Source organism: Mytilus trossulus, chromosome 5 (assembly GCF_036588685.1).
Source record: "Mytilus trossulus isolate FHL-02 chromosome 5, PNRI_Mtr1.1.1.hap1, whole genome shotgun sequence".
In the NCBI taxonomy this organism is placed as follows: domain Eukaryota; kingdom Metazoa; phylum Mollusca; class Bivalvia; order Mytilida; family Mytilidae; genus Mytilus; species Mytilus trossulus.
Window position 1 is genome coordinate 80,735,324 of NC_086377.1, and position 16,484 is coordinate 80,751,807.

At 33.4% G+C, this 16,484-nt stretch overlaps 1 protein-coding gene and 1 long non-coding RNA gene across 3 annotated transcripts in view; one reads left to right on the top strand and one right to left on the bottom strand.

Annotated features, from left to right (window-relative positions):
- Window positions 1–16,484, top strand: part of LOC134719201 (selenocysteine insertion sequence-binding protein 2-like) — an 80,559-nt gene that overhangs the window by 51,429 nt on the left and 12,646 nt on the right. For both annotated transcript variants that reach the window (XM_063582210.1, XM_063582211.1), the window contains one exon: window positions 10,386–10,540. In XM_063582210.1, the coding sequence (XP_063438280.1) occupies window positions 10,386–10,540 (155 nt within the window). The remainder of the gene's footprint in view (window positions 1–10,385; window positions 10,541–16,484) is intronic.
- On the bottom strand, window positions 1,288–3,587 carry LOC134719200 (uncharacterized). The gene is made up of 2 exons (XR_010107539.1): window positions 3,035–3,587; window positions 1,288–1,498 (listed from the first exon to the last, which is right to left on the bottom strand). It is a non-coding gene; the product is annotated as an uncharacterized LOC134719200 (long non-coding RNA).

Here is a 16,484-nt window from a genome sequence, read left to right on the forward strand (position 1 = left end):
TTTATATAAAAAATACTAGGCAAGTGGGAAGTTAACACTCACACATGTTTATAAATGTGTCCTTATTATGCTTATCAAGCAACCTGATGTACACTGTGACTACTGACTATTCATGTTTGAGTGTGTCTGGGCCCTGGGGCATATTTAACTCTTGAGAACTTGAGTTTAACATTCAATAGGAATTCACAATGCCTAGTACATCAAATTCTTAATACATGTTAGAGCTACATGTATATGACCATTTAAAGCATTAACAAAATGCTATCACTTCCAAGGTCTACTTTAAAAATGGTATATGAATGTCTCACTCTGATTTTGGTGATCCTGTTTTGTTGCATTGATATAACTGCTTGACCCACATTTTCATTTTACACCAATCTACAGGAAAACAAATCTTGGACACAGGATATATAGTTTATTAAGAATCATACCATTCCTATATCTGTGTGCTGATTTTTCTGCAATAGAATACCTTTCCACACATTCATTGACATTTTACTCCATTCTAAAAGCACACAATTGCAATAATTTGCAAAATCATGTGTTTACATATCTAGGAAAAGGGCACATAGACATCTCATTCATAATACTACACAAGGAGCAGGATCTGCTAACTCTTCCAGAGCACCCGAGATCAATTATATGTTGTGGGTTCAAGTTGATCAGTTTTCTTTTTTCTAATTTGTATATTAGTTTAAACTTTTCATCAAAAAGTCTGAAAAAAGAGATATGTATCTACTGAAAATGATTTATTTAGGTGCAGGGGTTACCACACTTTGAAATCTACATGGAAGCAAAACAGTGAAAGGTCATGTTATGATAGGCCACCTGAGAGACCTCACTACATGTACGTCTACGAGAAGTGAACAATTCTAGAAACTTTCCATTTAAGTCATTCAAACCTTATAAAGAATAAAAGACCATCATTTTAACTTTTTATATCTTTTATTTTTCTTATGTCTCAAATACTACAGTACATACATGTATATGTCTGATACCAGTGACAGATCCAGAACTTTTTCTATGGGGGGTGCGGGGGGTTGCTGCTGCTGACTAACTTAAGAGGGGCCCGCTCCAGTGATTCCCTATTTAATCAACCATTTTTTTCCTATGAAAGGGGGGCCGTATGAATATGCTAGCTTTGCATCAATGAATCTCAGGTTTTTCAATGACATTTAGTAATATTGTATTGCAACAGCATAGTGTCTCGTGTACATTTACCCCACGTTATCAATATAAAATGGTGGAGTGTTTCACATTGTATGTATATTTGAAAATATAAAAATGTTTAGTAATAAAAGTTTATTAAATAATGAATAAATACAGTCATAAAAAAAATGTTAAAATGAAAAATATGTAAAAAGTATTTTAAACAATTAAGGAGAACTATTGTTAAAATTAAAAAGTTTTTTAAAGTAAAATCAAGTCAAATAGTCCTCTGTCCCATACATGTAAATCCTCAATATAGAAATCCTGCTCTTCTTATTCCTATTGTTATCTGAAAATATATAATTTATGCAGATGATATTATCAAATGAATATAATTTCAAACTTCTCTAAGAGTTGCTATATGATCGGTAAATTATAATATATTTGAATTGTCTACTGACAAAAACATGATCTTCTGAGTTCCCAATTTAAAAAAAAAATGTTGAAAGGAAATACTGGAATCTGAAGGATCAATCCTGAAATCCTGAGCTAAAAAATACCCAATCCAGACGTCCCGAAAAAGGTCCTCTAGAAAAGGTAATAATTATACACACCAACAGATGTTTGGAGAAATTTTCTACTTAATATAAATTCATTTACTTAGTATCTAAAATTCATCACCATAATAACATATCAACCTTTTTGATAGATATAAATAATGTTTAAATGAAGTATAACATAATATGCAACATTAAATTATCTTACAGGTATCTGTTATTTAAAAGATAACTTTTCATTCAATCATTCATATCTTTAATTCTTCATACCAGTAATTGATAATAAATGTATCCAACGCCAATAAAACCTGGCCACAACACCTAGCCAATACTGAAGGTGGCAATAAAATTCAACAATAAATCACATAATTTTTTTTTAGCATAGAAGGAGGGACAGAATTTATACTTTCCTACTGGTGAATATTTCATATACCTGAAATCTTTAAAATATATTTTACATGCCCATATTCACTATTCAGCAAAAATAATAGTACTGTTGTTCACATAGACAAGGGTCTGGATGGGGTATTCTGCATTTCTTTATCATTTAATCCTTAAGTTCATTTGTCTCTATTTTTTTTTTATACTTTTTGTCCATAATTTCTCTTTCCTCAATATATAAATTAGCACATCAATAGTTCAAAATGATTATGACCAGACCTCTGGCTTGCTGCTAGGAATATTTAGATTTTTTTCTGGGATACATAGCAAGTCGTCCCAGAAAAAAAGTAGTCTTGTCAGACTTCATAATTATTTGGACTAGCATGTCATTTGCTCTATTTTTTCCTTATTTCATGGTAAATTTTCTCTATTTTTGTTCCTTTAGTAATAATTCTTTATATGTTTTATATGTTAGTCATAGTTCCCAGTGGCAGATCCAGGGAAAGGGTTCCAGGGATTGGAATCTCCCTTTTTGGGGGACGATCAATGCATTTGAATGGGGACATATAGTTGGAACCCCCTTTATCCTGGGGATAGTAATTTTTTTCCTTTATTTTTATTTTGTTTGTTTTTTGTGATTTTTGTCACACTTTTTGGGTTCAAAAATAAAAATGTTAACCTTTTTACTATTCGAGACAACCAAACAAATCAACACAAATGCTTTACACAACTGTAAAACTTTAATTAAAATTTAAATGCTAACATTGACATGCCAAAATTGAAGTTTTATTCAAATTGAAGTCTCACCGCTGGAAAAGGGGCGTTTATTTACATGTGGTCTACGGAAATTTACTGGATTTCAGAATCATAAAAAGGCAAACATGTAGCCATAACCCGATCAGATCAATAAATTATGTTATGGATGGTATTCATATCTTTCTACTTACCATTAAAAGTAATAATACTAGGATTTCGTGAGCTCAGAAACCTTAATCTGTTGAAAAATGGCGTCGATTTATGTGCTTCCTTTTCGCAGCCTCAGTTACAATTTGACACGGAGTGATGGGTATTTATGCAAATATTTAGGGACTCCTATCATCATAGATACTATTTTTGGTCATGTTATATTTAAATAGCCAATAGGATGCAAATGTGTCAGTTATTTTCAGAAGGGGAAAACACCCGCCATATTTTTATCTTCCAAATTAACAACGTCACTTGCCATTTTCAGATGTTCGTTTCTTGTAAATAAAATCTTCGAAGAAGAAAAAATAGCATGGTCACCTGTAAAACTTACCTATATAACTAATTGATGATGAAATGACACAAGTTTAATTGTCTTTAATGATAAATTTCTCGAAAAATCACACGTACACGATGTAAACAAATTGCCGCGATGGCGCGATACTGTCGCCCTCTATGAAAAATCGGGATTGTCGCCCTTGATTTTCTGGCCTTTACGTCATATGGAAGGAGGCGCAGAATCGATCCGTGGCTTTCCCACTGGTATTGTTTGAAAAATGATTATTACACAGTTGGTGTTCTATTTTTACTCTCTACACTTAATTAAGTTGTGATAGTTTATTGATTTAATGAAAGCTTATTTACCAGGAATCAATCACAATGTCCTATATAAGAGACAGGGAACCAGGGTTCATTCTTGTCTCCATGTCCTATAATAGAGACAGGAAACCAGGGTTCATTCTCGTCTCATAAATAGGACAGTCGGAATCATCAATCTTTTAACAATGAGGGGAATCTTTATCAGAAACTTAATGATGTCCTATATAAGAGACAGGAAACCAGTGTACATTCTGTTCTCCATGTCCTATATAAGAGACAGGAAACCAGGGTTCATTCTGGTCTCCATGTCCTATATAAGAGGCAGGAAACCAGGGTTCATTCTGGTCTCCATGTCCTATATAAGAGACAGGAAACCAGGGTTCATTCTGGTCTCCATGTCCTATATAAGAGACAGGAAACCAGGGTTCATTCTGGTCTCCATGTCCTATATAAGAGGCAGGAAACCAGGGTTCATTCTGGTCTCCATGTCCTATATAAGAGACAGGAAACCAGGGTTCATTCTGGTCTCCATGTCCTATATAAGAGACAGGAAACCAGGGTTCATTCTGGTCTCCATGTCCTATATAAGAGACAGGAAACCAGGGTTCATTCTGGTCTCCATGTCCTATATAAGAGACAGGAAACCAGGGTTCATTCTGGTCTCCATGTCCTATATAAGAGGCAGGAAACCAGGGTTCATTCTGGTCTCCATGTCCTATATAAGAGACAGGAAACCAGGGTTCATTCTGGTCTCCATGTCCTATATAAGAGACAGGAAACCAGGGTTCATTCTGGTCTCCATGTCCTATATAAGAGACAGGAAACCAGGGTTCATTCTGGTCTCCTATCTAGGACAGTTGGAATCATCAGAAACTTTTAAAAAAAAATCCTTCATATATATATTTCTTTTTCCATCTATTTTACTTTTTATTTCATGTACAATGTATTTAATAGAAGAAAAAAATTAACAGCTTATATTTGATATACGTCAGTATCAAATGAAAGTAACAAAAATGATAAATAAGTTTGAATTCAAATTTGAAAAGGTCACAGAAAAGTTAAAAGTTTGCAAGTACTGAGTTTTTTAACTTTTGAAAGCTAAATGGATTATTTATATAGCTTTAAAATTAGGAGTTCAGTTTAATTAAGTAATTTTTAACTAACAATGGATTAAAAGGCCACTAAAACAACTTTTTTTCTTTAAATTTTGAGACTCGGGTGTTAATATTATCTGGAACTAAATTTAAAAATAATCTAAAATTCCTCTCATTGACAATATATATAACATCTGCTTTATTAGTATTTTTTTTTTAGCAAACTTGATTGTAAAACTTTTAGATATAAATTATATAGAAAAGAAAATGACTATTATCTCACGTTTACTTCAATTATTATTTTCTTCGACTTTCCACAATCAGATAGAAGCATGGTTCAAATATTTATAAGGTGAAAAACATTTCTATTTAAAAGGATAAATATGTTAATCTTGTTCAATGATATGTTTCTTATGTAATAAATTGTGTAAATGCATTCTGATTTGATATTTATACAAATATCAACCATAACATGGACACAATAACAGAGGGATTTTATCTTAGTACTTATCCCATATTGTGAAATATAAAATTTGGAAGGAACATAAGATAATGCAAGTAGATGGATGGCATTAATTGAAAATGAGATAGAAAAACAAATTTGAATTCATTACTGTATCTTTCAATATGAATTTTGAACCATTCACCAATTTTCTATTTGTTATAAGTGAGAAAAAAATAATTACTGTATCTTGCAAATTTATTGTGACCCCCCTTTTGTGTTTGATATTTTTCTTGAGATTTTCCCCTTTTCTCTATGTCATCCTTTATTAGGATTTGACCTTTGGTCTGGTGATTGATTAGAAAGGAGTGTTAATTAATATTTTCTAAAAGTCCAAATACATTGACTTTATTTAATTAAACTATCATCTCAATAAATGTATCTTCATTAAACTATTATTGAAATACTTTATACTGTCTAAGTTTAAGATGAGACAGTTAATTAAGTCAGCACTTTTCACCTGTAGCAGTGAACTGTTACAGAAGTACATAGGTACCTGGTGTGGACAAGTGTACTGCCCAGGTTTGTATGTACTTGATCAGTGCTTCAGTTCTAATATGGATCATACCAGTGTCAAGGGGTGGCAGGGTTAGGAGCAGTACCATTAGGCAGATTGGGGGAGGCAGATTGGAACATCCAATTGTTGTGATTGGGGGTGATAGGTTTAAAGTTTATGTGTCCTTGTAATAGTACATGGATTATTCCATCCTTATTTTACATCACCATTAAAGCTTCAGGATATGGATTATTCCATTATTATATTGTTTGATATTGTGTATTGGCTATCAGATTATGTAAATCAGAAGATTAAAGATTAATTAAAAAAAGAAAGGAAGTTTTAGATATGACTCAGTGATGGGATGATGTCATATTAACAGACAAACCATATTATAGATAGTAACAGACTGGGGTGAAAAGGGAATTAATTTAGAAAATTATACAAATAAACTTGATCTAAAAAGACAGAGTAAATGCATAAATGAGTGAAAATTTAAAAATGTACTATAAAAATACAGGAAAGCAAATCCCAATTGTCTATTGGCTTGAATTAATAACATTAAAAAATTAAACCCAACCCCCCTTTTTAGCTCACCTGGCCCGAAGGGCCAAGTGAGCTTTTCCCATCACTTTGCGTCCGGCGTCCGGCGTCCGGCGTCCGTCGTCCGTCGTCGTTGTTAACTTTTACAAAAATCTTCTCCTCTGAAACTACTGGGCCAAATCAAACCAAACTTGGCCACAATCATCATTTGGGTATCTAGTTCAAAAAATGTGTGGCGTGACCTGGTCAACCAACCAAGATGGCCGCCACGGCTAAAAATAGAACATAGGGGTAAAATGCAGTTTTTGGCTTATAACTCAAAAACCAAAACCTTTTGAGGAAATTTGACATGAGATAAAAATGTTTATCAAGTCAAGATCTATCTGCCCTGAAATTTTCAGATGAATCAGTCAATTGGTTGTTGGGTTGCTGCTCCTGAATTGGTAATTTTAAGGAAATTTTGCTGTTTTTGGTTTTTATCTTGAATATTATTATAGATAGTGATAAACTGTAAACAGCAATAATGTTCAACAAAGTATTATCTACAAATAAGTCAACATGACCGAAATGGTCAGTTGACCCGTTTAGGAGTTATTGCCCTTTATAGTCAATTTTTAACCATTTTTTCGTAAATCTTAGTTATCTTTACAAAAATCTTCTCCTCTGAAACTACTGGGCCAAATTAATCCAAACTTGGCAACAATCATCTTTGGGGTATCTAGTTTTAAAAATGTGTGGCGTGACCAGGTCAACCAACCAAGATGGCCACAAAGGCTAAAAATAGAACATAGGGGTAAAATGCAGTTTTTGGCTTATAACTCAAAACCAAAGCATTTAGAGCAATCTGACTTGGGGTGAATTTGTTTATCAGATCAATATCTATCTGCCCTGTAATTGGAAGATGAATCTGACAACCTGTTGTTGGGTTGCTGCCCGTGAATCGGTAATTTTAAGGAAATTTTGCTGTTTTTGGTTATCATCTTGAATATTATTATAGATAAAGATAAACTGTAAACAGCAATAATGTTCAGCAAAGTAGGATCTATAAATAAGTCAACATGACCAAAATGGTCAATTGACCCCCTAAGGAGTTATTGTCCTTTATAGTCAATTTTTAACAATTTTCATAAAATTTGTAAATTTTTAATTAACATTTCCACTGATACTACTGGGCCAATTTCATTATAGATAGAGATAATTGTAAGCAGCAAGACTGTTTAGTAAAGTAAGATTTAAAAACACATCACCATCAACAAAACACAATTTTGTCATGAATTCATCTGCTTCCTTTGTTTAATATTCACATATACCAAGGTGAGCGACACAGGCTCTTTAGAGCCTCTAGTTTGATGTTTTTATAATATGTTATATAAAATGAGCTTTTGTTTAGAAATTTAACTATTGCTTCACTTATACTGTCCTATGTTAGATTTCGTACTTGAGGTTTTAGATTTTAATTTTTAGCGGACCTTGTATTAAGTTGTACATGGTCCATCTGTCTGTACCAATGTCCCAAAGTTGGTTTCCTTTCTTTAACTTTAGTTTACCTCAACTAAATGTTATGAAAATTTTTTTTTAATGTTTCATTTTATTATATAAAAATATTTTTCTGTTACAAATCATGATGTATTGTTTTATGTGTACATGTTATGCTGCCTTTCAAGGGCTCTTGATTGGAATAATAGATATTCTTATTCTTATTCTGTACACAATGCGTAATACCACAAAACACTGTTCAAGTGTGAAATTGTGTGGAGTTATCAACGTATATTTGTTCCGCCTAACAGAAGTTCCAAAGGAAACAAATTTGTTATAAACATTAATATCATAGTATCTATTCCTATTGAAACAAATATTGTATAGGTACCATTTATTCTGTTAGGAACAAATATTGTATAGGTACCATTTATTCTGTTAGGAACAAATATTGTATAGGTACCATTTATTCCGTTAGGAACAAATGTTGTATAGGTTTTATTTATTACGTTAGGAACAAATATTGTATAGGTACCATTTATTCCGTTAGGAACATATACTGTTATTATACCCCACACAAAGAGTTGCGGAGGGTTTAATGTTTTTGACCCGTCCGTCCGTCCGTCCGTCAGTCCAGTTTCTTGTCATCGCAACTCCTCTCAAACCACACAACAGAATTTCACGAAACCTTTTCAGATAGTAAGGACATACTATGTAGTTGTGCATATTGACGGGAAATTGCGATTAAATTTTTTTTCTAGGAGTTATGCCCCTTTGAACTTATTTACTATAATGTACTACTGCAACAGTTTGTCATCGCAACTCCTCTCAAACCACACAACAGAATTTCACGAAACCTTTTCAGATAATAAGGACATACTATGTAGTTGTGCATATCGACGGGAAATTGCGATCCAATTTTTTTTCTAGGAGTTACGCCCCTTTGAACTTATTTACTTTAATGCACTACTGCAACAGATTGTCATCGCAACTCCTCTCAAACCTCAAAACAGAATTTCACGAAACCTTTTCAGATAATAAGGACATACTATGTAGTTGTGCATATCGACGGGAAATTGCGATTCAATTTTGTTTCTAGGAGTTATGCCCCTTTGAACTTATTTGCTTCAATGTACTACTGCAACAGTTTGTCATCGCAACTCCTCTCAAACCACACAACAGAATTTTACAAAACCTTTTCAGATAATAAGGACATACTATGTAGTTGTGCATATCGACGGGAAATTGCGATTCAATTTTTTTTCTAGGAGTTGCGCCCCTTTGAACTTATTTACTATAATGTACTACTGCAACAGTTTGTCATCGCAACTCCTCTCAAACCACACAACAGAATTTCACAAAACCTTTTTCAGATAATAAGGACATACTATGTTGTTGTGCATATCGACGGGAAATTGCGATTCAATTTTTTTCTAGGAGTTACATCTTTTAAATTTATTTGCTTCAATGTACTTCTGCAACAATTTGTCATCTCAACTCCTCTGAAACCACACAACAGAATTTCATGAAATTTTGTAGATAATAAGGACATACTATTTAGATGTGCATATTGGCAGGAAATTAATTTTTCTTATACAATTGTTTTTCTTTCACTTATTTAATTTCTCCAATGACAATGTGGGGACGTGGGGTATGTGAGCGTGCTCACTAAGGTTCTTTAATAAACATTAATATTGTATAGGTACCATTTATTCCATTAGGATTATATACTGTTATAAACATTAAGTTTAGCAATTTTGATTTGATTGATGATAAATTTTAATGTATTTTTTGTCAGGAAGCATAAATGCGTAACGTAAATGAAATTATGTTTCTTTTATTTATCAGGTTCATAGGAGGTTTAAAGATGATTTCTGATTATTTTTAATTTTGATTATTTTCAGGAGGGCTAGATGATGCTTTGAACAACATCTTGACGTTATGTAATGAACAGAATGTCCCGTTTGTATTTTCAGGAGGGCTAGATGATGCCTTGAACAACATTTTGACTTTATGTAATGAACAGAATGTCCCGTTTGTATTTTCAGGAGGACTAGATGATGCATTGAACAACATCTTGACGTTATGTAATGAACAGAATGTCCCGTTTGTATTTTCAGGAGGGCTAGATGATGCCTTGAACAACATCTTGACGTTGTGTAATGAACAGAATGTCCCGTTTGTATTTTCAGGAGGGCTAGATGATGCATTGAACAACATCTTGACGTTGTGTAATGAACAGAATGTCCCGTTTGTATTTTCAGGAGGGCTAGATGATGCATTGAACAACATCTTGACGTTGTGTAATGAACAGAATGTCCCGTTTGTATTTTCAGGAGGGCTAGATGATGCCTTGAACAACATCTTGACGTTATGTAATGAACAGAATGTCCCGTTTGTATTTTCAGGAGGACTAGATGATGCCTTGAACAACATCTTGACGTTATGTAATGAACAGAATGTCCCGTTTGTATTTTCAGGAGTGCTAGATGATGCATTGAACAACATCTTGACCTTATGTAATGAACAGAATGTCCCGTTTGTATTTTCAGGAGGGCTAGATGATGCCTTGAACAACTTCTTGACGTTATGTAATGAACAGAATGTCCCGTTTGTATTTTCAGGAGGACTAGATGATGCCTTGAACAACATCTTGACGTTATGTAATGAACAGAATGTCCCGTTTGTATTTGCCTTGGGAAGACGAGCACTCGGTCGGGCCTGTGCTAAAATGGTGCCAGTTAGTGTTGTAGGAATATTCAACTTCAGTGGCTCTGAGGTAATAATAACTTAGCAGTTAGTGTTGTAGGAATATTCAACTTCAGTGGCTCTGAGGTAATAATAACTTAGCAGTTAGTGTTGTACGAATATTCAACTTCAGTGGCTCTGAGGTAATAATAACTTAGCAGTTAGTGTTGTAGGAATATTCAACTTTAGTGGCTCTGAGGTACTAATAACTTAGCAGTTAGTGTTGTAGGAATATTCAACTTTAGTGGCTCTGAGGTACTAATAACTTAGCAGTTAGTGTTGTAGGAATATTCAACTTCAGTGGCTCTGAGGTACTAATAACTTTGCTTTTCTGACTTAAGATTGTACTAATAAGCAGTTGGGATGTAGATTTGTATCTAATCTGAAATCTAACTTTTTGGCTGTATATCAGTCAGAGATATAACTCTATAGGGTTATTACAGAAAATAACTTGCGTGTGTTATTACAGATATTTTCATGAGTTGTCTACTCTTTATTCCTACATTTTCTAAATCTGTAATAACATATGCTTGTTATTGGTAAAATTATTTCATTTATAATGGGCTCTAGGGAACTCTTGAGACTTTGCGCAGAAACTAATTGCATAGCCTTGATAAATAATTTTTTAATTAAATTAATACATTTTTGATTGACCATGGTAAATCAATGAGTCCAGGCTATTAAGGGATAAACTTAGCTGTGATAACAAGGCTAAGTTATTAAAGAAATGTAACTTATTATATAATGCACTTGGGAATTACTGAGAAACTTGCGCAGAACCTCATCACATGCTCTGATCATTATTTCTTACAATAAATTAAAATACATTGTAATTAAGCATGATGTATGTCTGAGCAAATGCTTTGAAGTGATATTGAAAAGCTGTGATAACACCGTTTAGTTATTACAGGCATATTTTTCTGTAATAACATATCTATGTGTTCTATGCAAAATTGACAAAATGAACTGTTATATCTTTAACTAGTAAAATATACATATAGACAAAAGTAATGTCAATAGAACTTGTATACATTTTAACTAAACTAATGATGTATATTGTCCCTTGGAAACATGTAACATATGTATGTTATCACAGTTCTTTGATTTTTTAGTCCACAATAACAAATGTATGTTATTTTCCTGTAATAACCCTATAGAGTTATATCCCTGACTGTATATCATTGGCTGTATCAATGGCTGTATCAATGGCTGTATCAATGGCTGTATCATTGGCTGTATATCAATGGCTGTATCATTGGCTGTATCAATGGCTGTATCAATGGCTGTATCATTGGCTGTATCAATGGCTGTATCATTGGCTGTATCATTGGCTGTATCAATGGCTGTATCAATGGCTGTATCAATGGCTGTATCAATGGCTGTATCATTGGCTGTATCAATGGCTGTATCAATTTAGATTTGGTTTCATTACTTTGTGAATAAAAGGAGATGCTATGTATGTTCCAATGAAACAGCAACTTTCCTTGAGAACAAATACAAACATTCTATTGGATTATTTGTTTTCTCTCTACCAATTGTTTCATATATAAAATATTTAAATATATAAGATATGGCAGATTTTACAGTATTGTGTTCTGTCTCCTACTTTCATGTTGCTAACGTGACGGAGACAAAAATAAGTAACGTTAGCGACATTTGGACATGTAACATGAGCAACAACATCTTTAAAAGTTAAAATGTATGCACACAGTGATGTTTAATATATGCCTGGAGTAATAAAATTGTACAGTCTGGTTTAGAATTTCTAAATATACAGAATGTCATTTGCAGGTGTACTTTATATCAAATGAATACACATGAAACCAATTCGTAATAGTAACATTAGCAACATCTACTATCATGACATTACGTTTTGTTGCGAACGTCTTTTTGATGGACGGAATACATTTAAGGTCCTCTTGTAACGATATTAAATACAACTAACCTTCTTTGCTACCCCATCATGTGAAGGAACTGACTCTGAATCTAATTCTGCAAAGGGCGATATCGTAACTCCTATACAGGAGAGTTACAGATCTAAATATATGTTGCTCACGTGACACTGATTTGGACGGAAACCTCAAGTAGTAACGTTCGCAAAAAATAAAACAGCCAATGATATTGATTCCTCAAGTCCTTTGACCCCCTTACGTCATCCAAATTTAATATGATTGCTATTTTCAATTATTTATAAAACCCGGGATAAAAATAACTACAATTGCCTGTCTGAGAACCAACAAGAAAATTGCGATCGTGACATACCACAATGGACGGAAAAGACGTGACGTTAGCAACAATATTATTAAATTACCTTTTTTAGCCTTTACCAATAAAAATCTGCCTTAAAGTTATGATTAAAACACAAAAGAAGACTTTTTATTAAAATATAAGTCCATGTGATAAGGCTCAACTTATAAATAATACTTCAAAATTCCACTCCAAATAAGCTGGATGTCAGTAAAGAAGGTCATGATGTCTATTCCATGTCCAATATTTTGAAATTGAAAACCCTCTAATCAGTCAGAGCTCAGACATAAATAAGTCTGAATCTGCTTTTGACTCATAGAGGTATAAATTTGTAAGTTTTAGGATTTGTCTCCCTTTAATGTAAGACAAAATACGACTTAAATAAGTCCAATATTGTTAAACAAGAAACAATTGACCAGAATCAAAAAGTTGCAAATATCGACTCCTACAAGTCCATGAGTGATCAAATTTGGTTAACTTCAAGACCCATGCATATTTATAAGGAGGTCATGCATCTAAATCAAATAATGACAACAGTGAAAGCCAATGCTTTGTCTTCTAAAGAAAAATATGAATGAGAGTCTAAAAAATCGGAGATAATGTTAATTAACCTTACAATGCAACTACCTGGAATCACACTTAATGAGGTAAAACATCTGTGTTTAGTATGGATGTTCAATTAGATAATTAAATATAGATAGCTCAAGTCATTGTGAACTCTCATACAGAATTTTGCTGTCATAGGTGGTGTAGTTTGGCCACAAAGTAACATTAAGTTTTTTCACCAACATAAATAGACCTAAACAAGTCTTGTCATTTTCTGACTTAGATAAATCTAAAATTGAAACTACATTTTTATAATAAATACATGTTTCGACTTATTTAAGTCAAAAACAAAAATAGACTTGTTTATGTCTGAGCTCTGACTGCTAATTCTAACAAAAAACACAAGCACAGAGTAATTTTTATTTTTATTTACTCAGAAAGACACATTTTATTCAATAACATAATGCATTACTCCATTACACAGTCTGTTTCACAGTTTCAGCAATTGCTTTTTTGATGGATACAAAAAAACAATAATTCCTTCTTATTGTAAAATCTGCCATATATAAAAAATATAGAAATTTCTATATATATGTGCAATTTTTTTTCTAGATTTTATTATATATTAAATTAAATAGCTCAAAGACATGATATATGAATCAAGAGAATCATGAAACTCGCATGAATTTTCGAAAAATATATTTATTCAAATAATTAAATTTTCAAATTTAAAATCAGTTTAAATTAATTAAAATGAGTATAGAATTTGAAATCAAGTACTTAAAGAGAGATAACTCTAACTCTGAAAATAGTCCAATTCTCCTCAAGGACAAACATTATATTGGATTATTCTTTTGTTTTTCTACCTGTTGTTTCATATACAATATATATTATGTGATAATTTTTTTTCTAATATTTATGATATATTTAATCATTAATTACCTCAAAGAGTTTTAGTTGAAACTCATGTAAAAGTTGCATGAATTTTCAAAATAAAGTTATTTGAATAACATCTGAATTGTCAACTTTTAAACCATGAAAAATAATTTTTTGTTTGTTTGCAAAGTTGACATGAAATTCTTGTGAAATTTGTTTAGTTCAAGTGCAAATTTGCATGTGAGTTTCAGTTACAATGAGCATGATGAGACTGTACGAATGGAGTGGTTGCAGCTCACAAGTGCTCAAAACATTGATTTCTGTATACATATTGAACATGCAAGTCTTAAATCAATGTCTGTTCCCTTTAAATGTAGTCTATTTACCATCATTTCTGGCTTTCTCTTGTTAGTTCTCTTACATTGCTTATTCTTTTACTGCACTTATTGCAATGATGTGTCATAATGACAAAAAACTTATAATAGAGGATGGCTAATCAAAAGTTATTAGAAATTATATAGATAACATAAGTAAAACATTTGTTACAAATGTCATGAAGTCAGTTGAGTTCAAATGTTTACCATGTTTATGCTGTTTAGTAGTTGTCTGTTGATTGTATTAAGGGTGGATAGCTGTGTGGTCCGACATGTGTATTCTGTTTACTGGTTGATTGTATTAAGGGTGGATAGCTGTGTGGTCCGACATGTGTATTCTGTTTACTAGTTGATTGTATTAAGGGTGGATAGCTGTGTGGTCCGACATGTGTATTCTGTTTACTAGTTGATTGTATTAAGGGTGGATAGCTGTGTGGTCCGACATGTGTATTCTGTTTACTAGTTGATTGTATTAAGGGTGGATAGCTGTGTGGTCCGACATGTGTATTCTGTTTACTAGTTGATTGTATTAAGGGTGGATAGCTGTGTGGTCCGACATGTGTATTCTGTTTACTGGTTGATTGTATTAAGGGTGGATAGCTGTGTGGTCCGACATGTGTATTCTGTTTACTAGTTGATTGTATTAAGGGTGGATAGCTGTGTGGTCCGACATGTGTATTCTGTTAACTGGTTGATTGTATTAAGGGTGGATAGCTGTGTGGTCCAACATGTGTATTCTGTTTACTGGTTGACTGTAGTAAGAGTGGATAGCTGTGTGGTCCAACACCTGTTTTCTGTTTACTGGTTGATTGTAGTAAGAGTGGATAGCTGTGTGGTCCGACATGTGTATTCTGTTTACTGGTTGATTGTATTAAGGGTGGATAGCTGTGTGGTCCAACATGTGTATTCTGTTTACTGGTTGACTGTAGTAAGAGTGGATAGCTGTGTGGTCCGACACCTGTTTTCTGTTTACTGGTTGATTGTAGTAAGAGTGGATAGCTGTGTGGTCCGACATGTGTATTCTGTTTACTAGTTGATTGTATTAAGAGTGGATAGCTGTGTGGTCCGACATGTGTATTCTGTTTACTGGTTGATTGTAGTAAGAGTGGATAGCTGTGTGGTCCGACATGTGTATTCTGTTTACTGGTTGATTGTATTAAGAGTGGATAGCTGTGTGGTCCGACATGTGTATTCTGTTTACTGGTTGATTGTAGTAAGAGTGGATAGCTGTGTGGTCCGACATGTGTATTCTGTTTACTAGTTGATTGTATTAAGAGTGGATAGCTGTGTGGTCTGACATGTGTATTCTGTTTACTGGTTGATTGTATTAAGGGTGGATAGCTGTGTGGTCCGACATGTGTATTCTGTTTACTAGTTGATTGTATTAAGGGTGGATAGCTGTGTGGTCCGACATGTGTATTCTGTGTACTAGTTGATTGTATTAAGAGTGGATAGCTGTGTGGTCCAACATGTGTATTCTGTTTACTGGTTGATTGTATTAAGGGTGGATAGCTGTGTGGTCTGACATGTGTATTCTGTTTACTAGTTGATTGTATTAAGGGTGGATAGCTGTGTGGTCTGACATGTGTATTCTGTTTACTAGTTGATTGTATTAAGGGTGGAAGGCTTTGTGGTCTGACATGTGTATTCTGTTTACTGGTTGATTGTATTAAGGGTGGATAGCTGTGTGGTCCGACATGTGTATTCTGTTTACTGGTTGATTGTAGTAAGAGTGGAAGGCTTTGTGGTCTGACATGTGTATTCTGTTTACTGGTTGATTGTATTAAGGGTGGATAGCTGTGTGGTCCGACACCTGTTTTCTGTTTACTGGTTGATTGTAGTAAGAGTGGAAGGCTTTGTGGTCTGACATGTGTATTCTGTTTACTAGTTGATTGTATTAAGGGTGGAAGGCTTTGTGGTCTGACATGTGTA